At 38.6% G+C, this 21631-nt stretch overlaps 1 protein-coding gene across 17 annotated transcripts in view; it reads left to right on the top strand.

Annotated features, from left to right (window-relative positions):
- Abi3bp (ABI family member 3 binding protein) overlaps nt 1-21631 on the top strand; it is a 213545-nt gene that overhangs the window by 114452 nt on the left and 77462 nt on the right. For 13 of the 17 annotated variants that reach the window (XM_087900842.1, XM_087900875.1, XM_087900880.1 and 10 more), the window contains exons 8-18: nt 264-335; nt 771-863; nt 5536-5613; nt 7444-7518; nt 8240-8314; nt 9509-9580; nt 10013-10078; nt 17027-17089; nt 18201-18278; nt 18804-18878; nt 19732-19806. In XM_087900842.1, coding sequence (XP_087756968.1) covers nt 264-335; nt 771-863; nt 5536-5613; nt 7444-7518; nt 8240-8314; nt 9509-9580; nt 10013-10078; nt 17027-17089; nt 18201-18278; nt 18804-18878; nt 19732-19806 — 822 coding nt within the window. The remainder of the gene's footprint in view (nt 1-263; nt 336-770; nt 864-5535; nt 5614-7443; nt 7519-8239; nt 8315-9508; nt 9581-10012; nt 10079-17026; nt 17090-18200; nt 18279-18803; nt 18879-19731; nt 19807-21631) is intronic. The other 4 variants (XM_087900934.1, XM_087900925.1, XM_087900902.1 and 1 more) reach the window with 2 other exon arrangements.

Genomic DNA, 21631 nt, shown 5'->3' on the forward strand with positions numbered 1-21631 from the left:
GATGCATAGAGAGTAGAGACAGATGGAATTTTCCACTGCTTAGGATGGGATACTTATGGGAGAGTGATAAGGAGATGTTTTGTTATTCCCAAAGCATGGATGGTAAAGCAAGACATATCAGATTCTTCTGTTGATTCTGTAGCTAATCCACTGAATTGCTTCTGTTCACTGATAAATTTATATTAATACTGCACAAGGTATAAGCTTTTTATTGGTTTCTGTATTCATCCCCATCACACTATTGTTTTCTTATATCTCACCAGTGATTCAGAATGTTACCCACAGGGCTTCAACTAAAGCCCCAGAGAAGACTCCTTTTGGAGGAACAATACTAGGTAAGTCAGTTGTGAAATGTATATCTAGGATAGACAGTGTAGGCTATCTTTTGACGAGAGAGTCCTTGCGGGGATGTGTCCTGTGAGCAAGTGTGCTAAAGTGACGGCTAGTCCATTTCATTTCCTGTTTAATTTCTTGACTTGTGCCCAGTCTAAGCTACCAACCGAGATATACTGCCTTTGTCTTGGCTGTAGCCCATGCATAGGCTTTGAGTCTGCAAGTGCAAACTCTGTAAATTCCTGGTGATAAGCTCTAGATGTGGAAAATACCCATTTAAAAAAGGTGCAGTCCAATTTTGTCAAGATTTCCAATGTGGAGTTAAAGTTAAAGTGGAAGGGAAGGACCGACCTTTGGATTCTACTTTATAATTCTCCATTCTTTGATTCTGTCTGATACATTTTCTTCCTCTTACATTTGTATCTATTTCCTTGCAGTTCATCTTATTATTCCGGGTCTTAATGATTCCACGGTAAAACTTCCCACATCCATAATGTTTGAGATTTCGGATGCTCTCAAGGCACAATTAGGTAAGCAGGGACAGCTCTGAAACTACATGAGGAATATTGCGGATGAGACATTTGAGGACGAAATAATGAGTACAGAGAAGAGGCTGGAGGGCCAGAGGTATTAGTATCAACCATTTTGTATGGAAAGCCATATGTATAATATGCCTGCACATGTGAAAGAAAACTAAGTGTCGGTTTCTGAAAGGTACTCATTTGAACAAGTATAATTTTCAAGTAGAGAACTTTTCCTAAATTATAGTCTTTGAAGTTTGTTATAAGGGGCCATTGGATATTTTCCATAAGAGCTTATTTAAAGGGACATTAGAATGAGAATATGCTTGAGGCTGGTATTGCTGCCTTCTTTTAGAAGGAATTGGGAAAAGTCTGTGTAATTAAGAAAGCATTAGCCAGGGCCCCTGGCAGTGGCACCAGGATTTGTCCCTGCTACTGCTACTTGTACTGGTTTTTTGGAACCCATTCTCTTTAGATGGATAACTTGCTCAGCCTGGATATAGTGGGGAGGGCCTTGGTCCTTCCTTGGAACAATGTGCTTTTCCCTCTCTGCAGAGTGGATGGGGAGTGAAGTTGGGGCAAGGTAGAGGGAATGGGAGGAGGGGAGGAAGTGGGAACTGGGATTGGTATGTAAAATGAAAAATGATAGTTTGCTTTCTTTTAAAAAAAATAAAATAAAAAAGTAAAAAAGAAAACATTAGCAAAATATCCCTTAAAGGGAACCAGAGAAAATAATTCTAATAGTTATATTTGACAATCAAATTGAGCTCGAAGTTGTCTCTCTTGTCATAGACATTTGTAACATGACGGGCCGGCTTGTTGGGGTTTCCGTCCCGCCCGGTACCCCAACAGCCGGCAAATCCCAAAGAGAAATTACACACAGGACTCCATAAGATTATAAACTGATTGGCCCATTAGGTCAGGCTACTTATTAGCTCTTATAACTTATGTTACCCCATTATCCTTATCTATGTTAGCACATGGCTCCGTACCTTTCTCAGCAGACATTAGCAAAATCTCCCTTAAAGGGAACCAGAGAAAATAATTCTAGTTGTTATATTTGACTATCAAATTGAGCTCGAAGTTGTCTCTCTTGTCATAGAGACAAGACTCTTAGATGACGGCCATTCTGACCGAAGCAGATAGAATCTTAGGATAGTTTTAATGTGCATCATTGATGACTAATGATATGTAATGTTTTTTCCATTTCCATGTATATGTATGCAGTATGCATGTGTTTATGTATTTATGCTTGCATGTGTAGGTGCATGTGCACATGTGTGTATGTGTATGTGTGTGTTTGTGTGTGTGTGTGTGTGTGTGTTTGTGTGGTTTTGAGCACCTCTTAAACTGGTTAGGAAGCAGTTTACAAATAGCACCTGTGTTTCTCCTTTTGAGAACTCTGTTTAGCCCATTTTTACTTGGGTTGTTTTCTTAATGTTTAGTTTTGTTGTTGTTTTTTTTCAAGTTCCTTATGTATTCTAGACATTGATTCCCTATCAGATGTGTAGCTCGAAAATACTTTCTCATATGTTATGGGCTGCCTTTTCATAGGGTGATGGTTTTGTTTGTGGTACAAAAGTGTCTGGGTTTTCTGAGACCCCGTTTGGTGGTTTTATTTACTGTGTAGGCCTATTTCAAACATGCCTATCTATGCCTAGATGTTGACATGTATTTCTTCTTTATCATTTAGTAGTTTCAGAATATCAAATCTTGTTTTGGTTTTAGTTGATGGTGATTAAACATACTTATGAGTTACAGTTCAATACAGATATGCAAAGTATAATGAGGAGTTCAGAATAATTGACACATTTATCACTTCAGACATATGCAATGTCTTTGCATTGGGAGCATTTTAACTTCTCTCTACTTGTTATCTTGAAATGTCACATTAATTGCTGTCAGTCAGAATCATCCTGTTGTGCTATAGAGTGTGGTGGGAGTTCTTTATATATTTTAGATATTGAGCCTGTATGTGAAACGTGACTTCAGAATGTTTTCTTCCAATTTGTAGGCTCCTATTCATTTGGTCGACTAATTGTTTTGCTGTGCAGAACTCCCTTTTTTTCGGAAAAGTTGTGTGGGCATAAACACTTTTTATATTACCAAGGGAGAAATAAACTTCCCAGTGATAGTTATTATTGCAATTCGGAAAGGTCATATTTTTTGAGACAGTAAATCCTAAAAATAATAACCCCATTGCAGCAGAGCCCATCATGGGCCACCAAGAAATGCAATAGCTTTTGTTCTAAGAACACATGGTGTGAATAAAAAAACAAGAAAGCTAGTATTGCACACACTCATCTCCAAGAGACTTACAAAGGACTTGCCAAAGCGAGGACATAACCCGCCAAACATTAAGAGAAACAACAGATTTGAAAATAGTATGAAAGAAAAAAGTGGAGGAAAAGGATTTACTGAGGCTTAAGCCATACTTGAATGGTGTTTTACTCTGCCAAGGTAACAGGTGTGTATAGTGTAGACAAATGTTCATGGGTTATAAAGTGATATCAGAACTTTCATTATATTCCCCACCTTCTAACTACTCTAATATCTGGTTTCTCGTATTTAGAAACACTATATACCTTTATAAGAAATTATGTGAAGATACAAATATATCTTGAGAGGATGGTTTGCCATGTTTTCCCATTTGTAATTACATTTTAGGTTAATGTGATTAGCAATTAAAGGCAGCTATTGAATCTAAGAACCTGAAACAATCCAGTTTGTTGTCACCTAATGAGAGTCTAAGATCTTGGGGGAGGGGGAGCTACAAGGGATACACACACACACACACACACACACACACACACACAAAGACAAGGGAGAGACAGACAGAAAGAGACATGGAAACACAGACATACAGAGACAAAACTGTGAAGTTAGAGAGGTTTTCTAGCCAGGCAGAGGTTATCAAAACCAAGACAAAGGACATTACTAAGTGAAATGGGAAAGAGTAGGAAAATTGCTCTGGTGGAGTTGGGAGCACAAGGCAATGGGGACCTTGCACTTTCCATGTGAATAGTTCCTCTTCCTGAGGTGTACACTAAAAATAGCAGGCACAGAGCTCATGAGAAGCTTGTGAGCAGAATTATTCTTCATTGCTAACAACCAGAATGGTTCTAAGTTGAAGCTGTGGCTATAAAAGATGTCCAGAGGGGCTGGAGAGATGGCTCAGTGGTTAAGAGCATTGCCTGTTCTTCCAAAGGTCCTGAGTTCAATTCCCGGCAACCACATGGTGGCTCACAACCATCTGTAATGATGCCTGGTGCCCTCTTCTGGCCTGCAGACATACAAACAGAATATTGTATACATAATAAATAAATAAATATTTTTTAAAAAAGATGTTCGGATAGAAAATCTTAGTAAATTTCAGAAACTTTCAAAGGATTTTCATACAGTAGTATGTATGTATGATTGGTCATTGCAGAAAGAGCTCTTGCTCCTTACCCCTTTAACTAGATCTGAACAGTGTTGACTGTTTCTGTCACGTCAGCATGCTGTGCAGTTCTCGACACTGGCTTGACAGAGGTGGCCAACACATTGCACCCTGTCCACTGAAGTGTGTTCCCAAAGCTGGGATCTGCCTGTTGTCTAATTGTTTTCAAGTCTGTAAGAAGTAAGCACATTTTGTGTCCAGACTAAATGAAAAGCAGAAATAGCCTCCATATGACTGATCCGGCTATAGCTGGTTACAAAATTCACATTCTCAAAAAGATTTGAGAACACAGAGTATATAAGCTTTCTGCTGGGGATGAGTATGTCCCAGGGAATTTCAGGAAATGGTTGGAAATATTTCCAGTTTAAAATTGAGAGAATGTCTTTCCCAGGGGTTGGGCGATTCTGATTAAAAGTGGTTTTTTATGAAAAACACCTAAGTTTTAGAAGCAAGGTTTTCCAAAAGTTGCATAAAGAGGGAAAAAAATCAATTTTGCACAAATTCCCAGAGACCAAAGAGAAGATATGTGTCAGCACGTGTCTCTAATAAAATCCGTTGGTTGTCAGTTTGTTTTTCTACAAATGTATCCAAAGAGCATACTTTTTTATGTATCCTATTTGTGGGTTTCAAAATTTTCAGTGTCATAACCTATTAGAATTTTTAAATCTTCTTAAATAATGGAAAATCTCTATTGACTTTTAAAAAAATTAGCTGTACTTGAATAAAAATCAAGGAACACTTACAGGTCCAACTATGCCTTAAAGAAACTTTAAATTGAATGATAAGATGAGATTTATTCAAGTGTTATATTGTGATTTTTGTCATACTTGTACCAATGAAGATCTTACAAAATTTCTTGGATCAATAGGGAAGAATCTTGAAGTCTGTCCTCTATTTATACTAGCCTTGGGAGGAATGGACTCTTAAGTTGCCTGGCCGGTAGGAAGAGATGCGTGTTGATATTTTGGAGATTTTGCTCAGTGGTTGAGCACACTTATTGGTACCTACAGAAGACCCTGGTTTGACTGCTAGCACCGATCTCACAACCATCTATCTCCAACTCCAGTCCCTTTTCAGACCTCGGTGGGCACCAGACACACTCATGGTATACACACATACAGGCAGGCTCGTATATACAAAATAACAAGTTAAATCAATAAAAATCGTGGTTGATTATGTTTGAAATAAGTAATTTTAGACACTGTACTACAAAGAAATGAAGCATTGTTTTTCTTTTTTCAGCTAAGAATGAAACGTTTGCATTAGCAGCAGAATCTAAGACGCCAGAAGTTGAAAACGTTGAAGCCCAGCCAGTAACAGGTAATGAAAGTCGTAAGATGCTACTGAGAAAGAAAGTAGGTTTGTTTCAAACAGTGAATTGAACTACAAACCCATTTTTTAAAAGCAAAGAACAAAAAAGAAGTCCACGTTGATCATAAGCCTAAAACAATAGGAGATTCTAGGGCTTTGCACTTTGGGAAAGAACATATGAAAATTGAGCAACTGGATGACAGACACAGCATGTAGTATGGAAGAACGGTGTACTTTTGACAGTGGTTGAAGATGCCGTCAGCACTGACGCGGTTTAACTAATGGTAGTGCCTTGGTTCATGGCCGTTCCTTGTGCATGAATTCTGCGGACCATTCTTCATTGCCCAGTTACCTTCACAAGTAAAGGAAATAGCAAAATGACTTATACCCATCATAAATCCATAAGTTGATAGTGATGAAAATGCATTGAAATAATTTAGAAAAAAATGTCCCTGCAGATTAATACCCTTAATATAGATAATATGTAGTAGTTTGGCTTAAAAAACAAGAACTAAAGAAACATGCGTTAAGTAGTGTCTCTGTAGTTTATCGTTGTTACTACCAAACACACAACATCTGTTCTCCACATAAGTCTGCCCAGCCTAATTCTCTGGGGAGACATTAGTCGTGGAAGTAGTGAGATTTTGCCAGTGTTGTGCCACCTTCTCCAGGAATCGATGACACAGACAAGTGGCAAGCAATCCCTGCAGCTCACCATTAGTTAAAGAGCTCCCATCAAAAGTGAGCCATTTAATTCACAACATTTCTATAGCTTGAGGTACTTGTGGTATTCTCTTTGCACTAAATTTTGGGACTTATGTCTGGTCAAGAAAGGATAGGATTGGTGCCACAACAAAACAACATGAAGAAGCAGACTGAGCTAGAATATATTGACAGAATGGGATATTGTCGTGCCTTAACAAGTAGTGGGCCTTTATAAGGCAAGTGGAAGCTGTTTGAGCTACTAGCAGCATCCAGTCAAGTGATACTACAGGGTAGTGTTTTGTTTTGTTTGGTTTGGTAACTTCTAATTGCTCAGTTAATACAGAGAAAAGTGCACGCAGTGAAATGACCAGTGGGGAAATGAGTCCATTTCTGTGTCAAACGTTCTGCCCAGCTTTCCAACTTACACTTTCTTCTCTTGGCAGCATGTCTGATGAGAGTCTACAGCTTTCCCAACTTTCTGCCAAGCTCTCCTCAGAATTTTCCACTTCAGAAATACTTGGGCAATCCCCACCACATATTATTCAGTATCATTAGTGTGTGTCCTTGCTGCAAAATTCTAGGGTTTTGTAGAATTTTTAAATCTCAGTAATCATGGTTCATATTTCTCCAAATCTTCTACCCAAAGTCTTCATTGCCTTTAATGGAGCAGCTGAGACAACCCACCCTGGGGCTGAATATTTGAACACCGATTACAGTTCCAGCCTGGATCCTAGTTCTGTTGACTGTTTGTGGTGTTTAGAGAAAATCTAGTAATGTGATAGTTGTTTAGCCCCGCCCTCTTATTTTTCTGCTTGCTCATTAACTCACGTATATCACTGTAAGCCTACTTACTATAGGCCTCTTGCAAAGCTGTGGAGATAATGAAGAAGGAAGACAAAACACTCAGATTGCCATGAGAAATGATTTCATAGAGAGGAGTTGGGTATGCTTCTGTGGGATACTTAGACAGTAGCCCAAAGTAGAAAGAAAGGATCAAGAAGGAGAGGCAGGCAGACACGTGGGGCAAGTAGGTTCACCCTAGGAACTTGGGAAGATGCTGTGTCATGCCTGGGTTGTATCCTTATTTTATTATCTCTTCAGCTCATACAGTTGCTTCTATGTTTTACTTTTCAGTGACTCCGGAAACAGTTTCAAGAAGCATTAAGCCCACAGTGTCTAGTGCCTTAGACACAGCAGAAACGGCACTGGGTAATACTGAGAACTGCTTTCCTCCTTAAACTAACAGAACAGCAATGATGACCACCTCCGACACTCACGGTCTAAAAATCTGCTTTACCCTGCCTTCCCCCTCCTTTATCCTCCATCCACCCTCCTTCTTTGTTCTTTTCCTTTTCTGGGAATTAACCTTCCTGTTTGTTGGATACGTTCTACTGATGAGTTAGCGCCATGCCATGGTACTGGTGACCAACCACATAGGCAGATGTGGACAAAACACTAAGTGCATGCCCCTTTGACCTCTCTTCTGTGTTGGATTCATGCATTTCAGCCTCCAGAGCCGATGGAAATCTTGGCTCTCTCTGGGATTTCTGTCCACATCAGCTATGGGAAGTCTTGTGCCAACTAAATTTGGGAAGAATCACCAAGAGACATGCTATTTAATGAGAACTTCAGTCGCTCATGTTAGCTGCTGTTTTGCCCAAAAGACTCTATCATGCTTTTCTTGTTTGTTCTCTTCCCTTGAAGAAAAGGAACAGCTTGTGTTCTGTTGTGCATGTGTGATGATGACCTAAAAGACACCTTCCATTTTAACAGCTATGTGACTTTTCCTGGGAGAGCCAGCTCTCTCCCAGGCCGACTGCTGGAAAAGGCATTGATTACTCATTGCACGCAAGTCTGTTTGAAGCATTCTGTGCCCGGTGAGGGTTATGCCAAACCATCACGTTGCTAACCATATTTTTCTTTATTGTAGACCTCAGTGAGAAGACCCCAGAAACAGCACATTCGGTTCTAATACCTGAGTCTGAATTGCCTTTGCACACTCTAGGTAAAAGTCATTGAACACTAAAGCATTAACAAATGCTACTTTGAGAATATTATGCAATAGAAATCCTTGGAGGCAACTTTATTCAAATTCATCTCCTTACAAGAAAAGAATGAGGATGACAAATAATGCAGAACAATGAATCTTTTCTTTCTTTCTTTCTCTCTCTCTCTCCCTCCCTCCCTCCCTCCCTCGCTTACTTTCTTTCTTTTTTTTTTTTTAATTGGGTTTCTCTGCAGCTTTGGAGCCTGTCCTGGATTTCACTTTGTAGACCAGACTGGCCTCGAACTCACAGAGATCCACCTGCCTTTGCTCCCAAGTGCTGGGATTAAAGGCGTGTGCCACCACCACCTGGTGAACAATAAGCTCTTAACACCTAAACTCCTCAATGTGATTTTTATACAACCTTCATAATCTAGGTCCCTAAAGAGGCCTTCCCTGTGACAAAGCTACCAGTAATTTTTCTTGGTGTTGGTTGTATTTGTTGTTGTATTTGGTTGTATTTGTTGTTGTTGTTGTTGTTGTTGTTGTTATATTTTATTCTTTTCACCGAAATCCTATGTGACTGAACAGAGTGGTATCTTCTGTTTTTCTCTTCTGTGTTTTTGTTCACTCGCAGCTCCATCTTGATAGATAAGGCTTGTTAGATGTTTCTGTAGATTCCTCAGGATTGTTAGAATTTCTTTTTGAATAAAGTATCAATGAATGGAGGAGCATATATAGAGTTGTGTAGTTGCGTTATGATTTTTAAACTCTTGTGCAGAAATTTTCTAATTCAATGTGCTTAGTACTCTGAGTTAAAATGAAATGTACTTAAAAATTACATAAATGAATGTAGTTGGAAAACTCAAGAAACTAGAAAATATAGATGGAAAAGCCTAAATACTTCATTTAGTGGCTTGATTATAAAATGCCCAAAAGGGAATTTTATACTGGGCATGGTGGCCCATGCTGTAATAAGTGAACAGAAAAATCACAGATAGGAAGTATTGTGAAACCCAAGACCGCCTGGACTACATGACCTCTCAAACACAATTACCTTTAATTGAAACAGAACTAAAAAGAACTGCTGAGTGTTTGCTTGACATGCAGGGAATTTTATCTTGTATCTGTTGTTTTTGCAACTTTCAAAATTTTCAAACCTTTTTTGTCCTGAAACATTCACTTGTCCTAACTATCCTGTGTGTTTTACTCCAGCCCCTAAAAGGTTCCCAGAGTTTCCTGAGGCAAAACTAGACTTCCCTTTGGAGAAACCAGGGGATACCTTGGGTAAATAAAAGGTCTTTGTATTTGGTGTGAAGAATTTGCATGGCGCTTGCCTGGCATGTGTGTAAGGGCATGGGCAGATCACCAGCATCACATAAAGTGGGTGCTGACTGACTGATCAGTTGTGTAGAACACATGTGCAGAGTCCTTCTCTGTGAAGCTAAACTAACTCCGTGGGCTAGTTCAGGGAAATCAGTTGGTTGAAAAAGGAAAATAAAAATATTACTTGATTAGATTTTCCACACTTTCATTAAAAGTCATTCCTGTTAATTTTACACAATCTATCTGGTTGCTGAATGGGTAGATGCACATTGACTGCTGAGTGTATGATGACTCTTGATTGAGCCATATGAGCTTTACTGCATAGGCTTTTTCTAGTCACTTAACCATCTCTGCCGTAAAACATTCAACTGCTTTTGTTTCTTTCTAATATAGCTTCAAGAGAAGGGCAGTGGGTGGTACCTGGAGCAAAAACATCTGAAGATTCCAAGCCTCAAACTGGTAACTACCTTTCTTAAACAAGACAGAACATCTGCTGTCTTTACTTATGTAGGTCCTGTTACTAAACATCAATGTAGTTTGTGGCAACTCATGATACATTTGCTTCTTTTGTTTCTGCTAACGTGCAAAAATGCATCTTTCTCAGCATTAGTTTAGGTACTCCATGGGCCGTCCCAATTTATGTTAAATTTCAAATTAAAATAAAAAATAGGTTATTTGTAATCTCAAGAGTTTACACATTCAGGAACTGACATATTTGTGTTCTCAAGGAGTTGGTATGTTCATTCTTCCATTCATTTGAACCTTTCCTGTTTTGAAATTTGGGGTATATTTGTGCATGTACTAAGCTGTGCCTTATTTGGTTTTAATATATAGCATTATTTCCAAATTATCTAGATAGATTCCCTTGTTTAATTATTGCAAACATGGAGAACACAGACCGTGAGGAATTGAGGCTCTCTTAGAAGATGCTAGAAAGGGATCAGTTTTTGTCCCGTGTTAAATGATCATGACAGGGGTCCTCAGATGTGAAGCTTTGCTTTTCTTGGTTGAATGCATTCAGAAAGTGAATCCATCTGTGGATGAGTATCTTCCCAGCTTCCGACTAGATGGCAGGATGAGCAGGATGGAGATGAAGCTAAGATTATAAAGAACAAACTGCATTAGCTAGGATGTCAGGAGGGTAAAGTTGGTTGTGTTTTGCCTGTGTTCTATGTGAACACAGAATAATTTTGACTTTGTCTTGATCTATTTTCATGACAGAACAAGCCTCATTTAGTATTAGTGTCCTTTGAAACTGCTGACACTCAGCAGGGGAAAACCATGGGCCAACTCCTGGATGGTTGGGACTGTTTGATTAGTCATCAAATGTGATATGTGTTTCTTTTGGAATATTTATTTAGCTTTGGAACTTACTGGAAATTTTGCCACCTTTACACTCTGTATCAAAACTGCAGAATGAGTGTTCTCATAAAGACTTGTATACCAGCTGTTGAGGTATACAAGGACAGTTGAGAATTCTAGCTTGCATGGTTATGGAAAAGAGTTATTTCAATCATTTTTGGCAATGAAGTAACAGGATATTTGGGGTTTGGAGCATTGTAAGATATATGAGATACATAACCATTTAATATATTCTTCCCCATTCTCAGTCTGCTTGCCCTAATTTTTCACTAGTACATTGAGATTTTATTATCTGGAATTGCATTTTATATAGCCTTCTGTAATGTATGCTAACTAGGGTTGATTTAGCTTGATTTCCTTGGCAAATTTAATTTTCCATAAAGTATATAAAGGAAATTATATAAAATGTGCTCTATAATCGCATACCAGGATGTAAAATTACTTATAGGGTCTGTGTTTAAAGGAAACTGGCCAGATCTTAGAAATACTTAAGTGCTTGTGACAGTTACTCAGGGTGAAATCTGTCTTTCTAGCGATGCAAGGGAGTTAGTCTTGTGTTTTATTGGATGCAGGCCAGTCTGGTACAATCCAAGTGTTGTCACAGTAGGAGCTCTAGAGAAGTTCGCAGTACCTTCTACCACCTGATAGACGGTGATTTTATATTCATGGGACCCACATGCTGTTGGATCCTTTCTCCCTTAGAATTACATAATTCCTGCATCAACATTCTCTATAAAACTCAAAGACCTGTGAGCCCCCATGCCATATGCACAGTTCTGACGTCCTTTGGCATGGTTAGTTCCTCTTATAGGAAGGAAATGCATGAGGAGTGTACATCTGGGATGGATACACAAGCAAATAGTTAGACTCACTGATTTCTCTCACAATCACTCCAGGGAATCCCTCCAAATGAAGTGTGAAAGAATGGCCATGCAGCATGCTTTGGAATTTGGGAAACAGGGTTTCACAACAGAGGATGACATGTTCTTCTTTGTTCAGTCAGTGTGCTAACCTGAATTACTCTGTAAGTGTGCCCAAGGACTTGCATAGACTCTGTGAATGCAATGATGTCCAGGTCAAGCTTCTGTGTTTTCCATGGGCAACAGAGCTGGGCACACAGCATAAGCCCCACAAACAGTCATGTGCACGATGTTTAACATTCTAACGTGATACAAAGTTCATAGATATGAACTTTCTGTTTATCACTTGGGTAGGATCATAAGTATTAAGCCTCTTTAATTTACTTTAGCATTCCATAAAAAAGACTATTATTTAGAACCACGAAGGATCAGAATCAAAGGAGGAAGATGGTCATAAACTCAGAGTAATTCAATGTATTTGAGTTCAACATTAGAAAACTTTCTCCCTGTCCTTGTCCAAGATGTTCAAACAACTGAGCCTTCCGCCCTCAATATATTGAGACTTATTACAAAGACCTCATGTCAAGAGTTCTATGTTTAGTCTGTACTCCATTTTTATTGGATTATGTGTTCTTTTGATGACCAATTTTTTGAGTTCTTTGTATATTTTGGAGGTCAGACCTCTGTCTGATGCGGGGTTAGTGAAGATCTTTTCCCATTCTATAGGCTGTCGTTTTGTCTTGTTGGCCATATCTTTTGTTTTACAGAAATTTTTCAGTTTCAGGAGGTCCCATTTATTAATTGTTTCTCTCAGTATCTGTGCTGCTAGGGTTATATTTAGGAAGTGGTCTCCTGTGCCAATGTTTTCAAGTGTACTTCCCACTTTCTATTCTACAAGGTTCAGTGTGACTGACTTTATGTTGAGGTCTTTGATTCATTTGGACTTGAGTTTTGTGCATGGTGATAGATATGGATTTATTTTCCCAGAGAACTTAGACAACAATGAGGACACTCAGAGAGACTTACATAGATCTAATGTGGGAAGTAGAAAAAGACAAGATCTGCTGAGTAAATTGGGAACATGGGGACCTTGGGGGAGGGTTGAACGGGGGAGGGGAGGTGCAGGGAGGGGAGCAGAGAAAAATGTAGAGCTCAATAAAAATCAACTTTAAAAAAGAGGAAAAAAAACACCAAAGACCTCATGTCTTTTAGAGACTTGCCTTGACAATGTCAGGATTGAGTATGATCAGCCTTTATCTTTTCATTGTATTCCACTCTGGAACTTTCTTTAAGAGCTCAGCCCTCACCATTTTCAGTGTTGAATTCCCTCAGTATTTTGTGGAATTACAGACACTTGTGTCATGTAGTTTGACTTTGTGAACTACACGGGTCAGCTGACACAAGAAGGGGTGTATGAGTTGAATCATTTATACTATGGTTTATTTTAGAGATCTTAGAAATCTTTGTTGAAAAGATATAACCTCTGTATTTGGACCTTACTGCCTGTTCTATGAGGTGTTGATTAATTCAGATCTGGCTCACCCAACCCAATCATACCCTAGAAAGGATTAAAAAGTAGGAACAAGTAGTGTTGATGCTTCAAAGGCAAGAGAATAGATTCAAGCATAGCAGATGATTTTTTTTCATTGTGGCCTCTTAGAGGTTGATGGTCTCAAAACTTTCATTTTATTTAACAAATTTCATGGTCAACAAGAGTGGTGTTTTAATTTTCTATTAACTGAAAAAAGTATCATTTGTACTTAAATAGTGCAGACTCTGTGGCACTTTCCTAGCTGTGTGCTGTGCCCTTCATTGCTTCTGCTGGGTAGCAGATACTTAAGCATGTGCACGTTCGCACACACACACACACACAAAGTAAATGGGAGAAGGACATGCTTCTCCTCCCACTCCCACATCTAAACTAGAAAGTTGATGTTCTTTTTAAGATCGTAAACTACCCATCTTCCAATTAATCTGTGGAAGTGAGCATTTTCAGATTAATCCTACTGTGGATCTACCATGTATCAGGATTTAGAGGACATACACCCTGCAGGACAAAATACCTGCGACAGAATCTCTCCCTAATAAAATGTTTCATCCAAAAAATTGTTTGAAAAGGAAAATCTTTCATACGACTACGATATTCAGGAAATCCAAGTAAAATAAAATGTTTCTATTGGAAGTGCTTTGTGTACTGTCACATGACTTGACCAAAGCATTCTTATATTCATATTTGCATATAATTAGATTTTCAATGTAAAAACATACATCAAATAAAAATTAACAAATGGTCTTACAAGTGAATATATTTTCTGGAATATCTGAAAGTAATATTTTGTATAATCGTGACTTATTTTTGCTTTTTATAGCTTTGAATGGTATACTCATTTTACACGTCAAATTAATTCCCTCTTTCGATTTTGGTCTCACGTGGACTCTATGAATTAAAGATCAAAGCTACTGCTTAGTTTCAAATAGTGTTAGCATTTATCCACTTCAGATGGTGACTAGCAGCAAGGCATGTGACATACAGATTATCTGACAGACACAACCAACTCTGGGGCTGCTTATCAATTTCATGTCTAGAATAGTTTGTTAGAAACAGACTGAGCAATTTAGTGAGATCTACTCAGGTTTAAACATAAAGTTTTGTCAAGAACTTTTAGATGCCAAAGTTTTTGTAAGGAATCCAGGAACTTGTGATTTTAAGAGTTTTTTCAGAGAACTCCATTTCAGTGTGGCCCCTTCTCTGACATGTGCCACTTCAGAATCACAAGACTGGCTTTGGCAGCAACCGGAGGTGGTTGCCTATCGAAGCTGTCCACACAGCAAAAAACTTCTAGTGAGTGGCTCCTTCCTAGTTTCCTTTTCTTTACCACTCAACTTCCGGAAAGTGTGGAAGTAGAAACATATAGAGACCAACTACGCTGACAGATGTGTGATTTGAATCCCAAGTATGTTCAAGAAAAATATTTGAAAGTAAGAGGTTCCTAACAAATGGGAATTTACAGACATGACCCATAATTGTTGGAGGATTGTAAAGTGTTCTCTTCCCTACGAATGCCTGTAGTAATAACTTAGGGAAGAAGGTGTCAGCCTGGCTTTGAACCTCAAAGTGTAAGTGTGAGAAATAGAGTTAATTAATAAATACCACTTGGAACATAAAACAGAAAAATATGACGTAACATCACTGGAGAGAAAGGAGATTTGGGAGTTAACAAAAATGCAGCCATGGCATTTTTCAGAGGCCTGACTATAAAGTCAAGGTAGTAATTGGTAATTCATGACAAGAGAGGAATATGTAAAGTTGGTAGCTTCTCCTATCTTACTCAGAGGTGGGCAGATCCGATGTCGCCAGGTTCGTGATGAGCCTAAGGCAGACCAAGGGCTAGAAACTGGCAGCATTTTCATCCTGTTAAAGGTTAGTCACTCCCACGGGGGCCTTTAAAGTCACAACTAGACTAACTTTGCACTAAAACATGAGGTCGTCATGTGAGAAGATTCTCACAATGTGTGCCGATTTTAGTACAGCATGGATAGTCTATTTTTGAGGCCTTTGTAGATTTACCTTCACAAATGACACACATCTCCTGTCTCTTGTGGGATAATATGAGCTGTTCTCTTCTTTGAGACTCTGTCTCACCATCTAATACCATCTTATGGCTTCAACCAGCACTGGTTTCCCATCAGTAAGTTATCATCAGATTATACGCAACCAAATGAATAATCTTCCTGTGTGTTACCACCATTTTATTATATTTTCTATAAACCAATTTGAATGCCCAGAATAAGCAGAGTCTACCTTTAGTTTCTGCTTTCTCTACCTCTTATTCCTACAATGAGTCCTTTGTGTACAAAGAGATTTTAGTACTATTTTTACTTGCAAGTTCATCTTTTATATGAACATGAAATTTATCCCTACATTAAAAGTTATTTTTTAATTCATCACACATTCTTCCTTTTATACTAAATAAAAAAAATCTAGCTTCAAGCCTACCTACCTTATAGAAGGGGTCATGGCTCCATGGAGGAATGTCAAAAGTTGCCTCTAAATAAAACCAAGAGGGCTGGTGCCAAGAGTGCTCTGATCTTAGCCCTGCTGTCCTGAGCCATGGTATTAGGCTGAAAATTACTACGTCCGTCACCAGTTCCCCCACGTGAGCACTGGGGATTGTCTTTCCTACTAGAAACCTCAATCAACCTCACTGTCTAAGGAATCTGCAAAGTGGTGGCAGTGCCTGTCTCACCCGTGTCTCAGGGATGGAAACAAGGTTAAAGACGTTCATTCATGAGACACTGTGAACTCTTAGGCACCATTTGCTCCCTAGGTGCTGTGCCAGCAACTTCCACTAAGCAGAAGGAATAAACAAAGGATTCTAAAAGCAGCCTCAATGTGCCTTCACTTTCCTCCTTTAGAATCTTCTTTCCTAGCTGCCGTGGGACTAGTAGATTTGCGTTTATACTTGTTGAAACTCTTAGATTTATCACTGGCATCATTTTATTATAAATAAATGGCGTGAATTTCATAGGACTCCGAGGACCAGGGCCTTAGCATGACATATGTCTTAGTTAGGATTTCTATTGCTGCCACAAAACACCATGACCAAACAGCAATTTGGGAAGGGAAGAGTTTATTTGACTTACACTTCCATATCATAGTCCATCACTGGAAGAAGTCAGAACAAAAACTTAAACAGGGCAGGAACCTGGAGGCAGGAGCTGATGCAGAGGCCATGGAGGGGTGTTGCTTACTGACTTGCTTCTCCTGACTTGCTCAGCCTGCTTTCTTATAGAATCCAGGATCGCCAGCTCAGGGTTGGAGGTCCTGGATTTTATAAGAAAGCACTCACAGTGGACTGGGCCCTCCTCTAACAATCACTAATTGAGAAAATTCATTACAGCTGGATCTCATAAAGAGGTATTTCCTCAACTGAGACTCCTTCTTCTCTGATGACTCTAGCTTGTGCCAAGCTGACACACAAAACCAGTCAGTATCGTATGTAAAGTCCTGCAGCTAAGACAGCAGAGGTGATTATTGACTAGGCAGAGAGGAGGTCAACAGCTCCAAACTCTAGTACCTGTGTAAAACTATGCTTAAGACGTCACTGAAATATGTCAGAAAATCATACACAATATACAATATACAAAATTAACTTGTCCTTTTTTCACCTTTTTTATTTTTAAGCAACTCATGATGTTACCTCAAGCTCAGCACCTTCAGATGAGACCGCAAAGGAGCCCCACACAGGTATATCCAGCCTTTCCGTGATGCCTTTGGGTCCTAGGTGTTCTCGTACCTAGTGGGTGCCTTTTAGTTTTTGCAAAATGAAGGCATGTGCTCTCTAGAGTTCCATGGTGGGGAGTAACTGTCTCCGTTTGTGTCAGTGAGACAATTCCTGTATATACTTCCTACTTTGGGATTATTTCTTTATTTTTACCAGGAAATAAACTCTGTCATACAAGGGAAGGGAACAGATAGACAAGGCTACAACTGGGGGAAATAATGGCATCTCTCTTTGTCTACAGTCATTCTAAAGAATATTTATGTATTCCTAGACAGTGTTCTGTAGGGCAGTGATTCTCAAAGGGAGATGCTTTAAGATCTCTCCTCTGTACGGGAGCGTTTGGCATTCCATAGAGACACAAAATGGTCTGAACTACTGGGGAAGGCGCCTTTCCATCTAGAACACAGAGACTGGGGATGCACGGCTGTGCACCCAGCAGCCTGCCACCACTAAGACCAATCAGGGCCTAAGTGTTGCACTTCTGATATGAGAGCCCCGTGCTAAAACAGGGACACAGTTGGTCACAGCAGGTGTGCCTAAGTTTTGCATTCACTCACCTATGCATCTCCGGTGGGTTTAGTTCAGTCCAGCAGCTACTTTCTGCCATTGTGTATCAAGCATCTACTGAAGCAGGCACTGTAGAATTCAAAGTCAGACTGGGCAAACAAAGATAGGTGCCTGTTTTTAGTTTTGCATGTGTAGACTTATATTTGAATTATTTATATGATAAGTAAAGATAAATGATTTTAAACAGTTGAAAATAAGAAAAGTAATAAAACGGAATCCTCATAGTAGGTTCCATTAGCAGTTACGAAACAGGGGAAGAAACTAGCAGAAAAGGGATTGAAAATAAGTTGAATATGAAAAGCTGTTTTATGGGGTTTGATATTTCAGTGATGTGTGTTTTGCAGAGCAAGGTCATCTTCAGTTCTTATGGAATCACTAACTTAAAGCATTGGCTCGGAATCCCTCAAGTGTTCCTGATAGTTTCCTTTCCTGGGACATTGCTTCTTTACTCTGTATTTTATCCCTACAAACTGCTATTGCCTTTATAAATGTTGGCATTTATTCCAGCAGCAACAAGCGATCCTACTTTGGACTCTGTCCCACCTAAAACTCCTAGAACTCCTGAACAGCCAAGGGCAGCACTGGGTAATGTTTTTAACAGAAATTATGTGCTTTGTTTTCCATTAAAAACTCCATAACCCACATGGATGCCATTCTTCCAAAATAACCATTCTATCGCATTTCATCTAATGGTTTACTTCTTTTCTGTTTCTGAGTATAGATGTATGATATTTTTTATGCAAGCATCTTAAATTCTATTTTATGTATCTATTCCTTTCTCATACTAAAAGAAAAATGGATTTCCAATCTTAGTGTTGTGAAAATATTCAGAAATTGCACGGACCCCTTTATCATCTGCATCATCTCGCGCCATGTGCTATGACTTGCATCACCTCATTTTCATGGGCCATGTCTGCCTGTACTGAGCAGTCGGCATTCTTTTCCCCTGCTTTACCTCACAGTGTCATCCGCTAGCTGCAGGACAACGTGTATCGTTTTTTATCCTTGTAGCATGCACAGTATGTCATCTTGAAAGCATGTTGAAATTCCTTTAAATACCTCATTTTTAACTGAAATTGCTTGGTGGGATGGGGGTGTTTTTGTTTCCAGCTTCAAGCGAACCATCATTTGATCCTCAAAATGTGGAAGTCTTCACCAGTCCTGAAGTGCAACCTACAACAACTGGTAACTGATGTCATTTGTGTAGTGCATGCTTTGAAAGACAGGTAAAGTGACAGGGATCAGCCACATTGACCTTTGAGCACACTTTTATTCATAAACATTTCCCTTCCTTCTCTACGTGGGATTCTACCTCTAATAGCAAAGTTATCCATATAACCTTATGATAAATATCAAGGATTGATACAACCTTGATAGTTTTGAAGAGTAATTGCTTTAATTGCTTTCAACTTTGTCGACTAGAAAAGTATAGCAGAAGCATAGGTGATGATTATTTTAAGTATATTTCTTTCTGGTGAACACAGTAATAGTGTTTAGTCCACAGTAGTTCAAACAGGAATATCAAGTAGTATCTGAAATCCTGGATCTGCTGAAGAAAGATGTACAAAAGAGCTTGTGTCTTATAAACTATCTAAATAATAAAAGTCATTAGTGTTGGTAAAGATACACACGAACTACAAAAGATTAAGATGTTCTAAATTTTCCATTCTAAAGTCTGAAATATAGAACTGGCTTCTTCCCTGGTGCTGATGTTAATATTTTAATTGAGTTCTTAATTTAGCTTAATCCAGAAGGACTCCAGGGTGCTCAGTCATGGGTACATTTATTTGAATAGCATTTTTTTCTCAAGTATGAATTTAAGTTCTCCTCTATAAAAATGTAATTCTTTGGGGCCCAGTGAATGCTGAAGCTTATTGAGCATGTACTCGGTAGAAAACATGACACGGGCATCTAGGAATTCAACAAAAATATGCAATCATTCTTGCATTTAGTAGGGTTGTGTATTCATGTTTACAGGCACATGTGACTGACCTTTGAGAAGTATCACTTACCAAAGCTATATTGACTCCTCTTTCAGCTCCCCAGCAAACTACGTCTATCCCCACCACTCCTAAACGACGCCCCGGACCCATCCCACCAAAAGTCAAACCTGGTAAATAAATGTCTCTTTAACTTTTCAGGTTACTTAAATCCAAACAGATCATGATCATCTCTCTATAGTAAAGATAATTATGTTTTTATATTTTATTATTATATATTATGTTAAATATTATATATTATTTTGTCAATAAGACAAAAAGGCAACCTACTGAATGGAAGAAGATCTTCACCAACCCCACATCAGGAAATTATATTTTTATATTTTATATTTATATTATTTTATTTTTAAATTTATTATATTTATATTATTTTTGTAGTTTGTAGGGTAATTATTTTATAAAAATTTGAAGTATCTAACAGTACTACAAAAGAGAAAACAAGGGTCTCCAATAGAATGTTCTTGGATGTGGGGATAAACCAGGAAACAGGTCCTGCCCCCACAGCTCACAATGTGAGATAACTACTGTACTCTGGGTATGCATTCACATTGATGCACAGTGTCTGATGGACCAGTGCCTGCCACACTTTCCGTTTTGCCATTGGGCATGCTGATGTAAAGAGGATGCTATTCTTGTCTTCAAGGTGCTTATAACCCAGAGAGTAATAATAGTGAAAATGAAACACCAGTCTGTGTAGAAGTTCCAAGAAAGACTGAGTGGAAGCCATGAGCCTTAAAACATTTGTAGCGTTCAGGTGGAGAAAACGGGGAAGGGAAGAGTCGCTATTGCAGCCTGAGGGGTTCATGTAATGTATCAACGTGGAGGCGATGGTTTCCACTGCTTAGCAGTATGCCCGGGTGTTACTCAGCAGGCAGACTTCACTCACATTTGTAGTGTAAATAGCTTTCTAACCTGTATTTTTGTGATGGTTTTGAAATTCTTTCCTTGTAAGTTTGCTCGGTGCATACTTTGAGAGCAGCAACTAAATATGGCATGATTTTGAAAGGTCACTCTGTTCCTTCTTGGAAGATATTTTACTATCTCTACATTGAACTAATTTTTTTTTCCTTTCTATCACCAAAAAGAACTACAAGTCCGAGGACACATACTGTGAAATTTCTCAAAGTTCTGAACCTGCTCAATACCATATGCATAAATTCATATTGCTAGGAAGCCAGTGCTCTGGCTCCTTTGTAAACTGTCAGTAACTGTTCTCTTTGCTCATTTGGAAAAATGCAAAGCATCTCACAGACTGCATGAGTTCTATGGCTATTTTGGTTGTGAGTTAGTAGATCTGAGCTCAGATTAAGATGATATGTAGAGTCAGCACTTGGTAGATGCAATGCTGTTTGTCACATATACAGTTCTCAGAATTTTTTGGAAAAACATCTTCAAACTCAACTTAGGAGTTCTTTGAAAAAGTAACTTTTAATTTGGTGTTACTGGATTCTCTTTGTGTTTTAGATCATCGCATTATGCCTATCAATCATTGATTACTAACATCAAAACGTACCCCCACTACCTAATAAATATGAAGTAAGAGTGAAAAATAATTAGACTGACTTAAAAGCATAGACTGAAATCAGTCTTTGAGTAGTTACTAGAAAGTGACAGAGTTCTCGTCCATAAGTGGTTCTCTGTGCCTGAACATGAGATAGTCTTTTAATGGAATATTTCCAAAATCTTCCAAGATGATAGATTCATTCTACTTAATTAGTTTAGCATTTGATTTTCCTTTTGAGTTTTTTAATACCAAAATAGGAATTTGTTGATCATTTTATTTGTTTTTAGCTCAGTAAAACCCAAGTAATTTCTTTGAAATTTAAAATATCTCTTACTCAAGAAGTGACACCAAATGTGATCATTTCTCTGATCCTCATTTTTAGTGATCTAAAAATAATGCTGGAAAATTGATTTATGCAGCTCTTTGGTTCAGGG

This window comes from Myodes glareolus, chromosome 2 (assembly GCF_982192425.1).
Source record: "Myodes glareolus chromosome 2, mMyoGla1.1, whole genome shotgun sequence".
Taxonomy (NCBI): Eukaryota; Metazoa; Chordata; class Mammalia; order Rodentia; family Cricetidae; genus Myodes; species Myodes glareolus.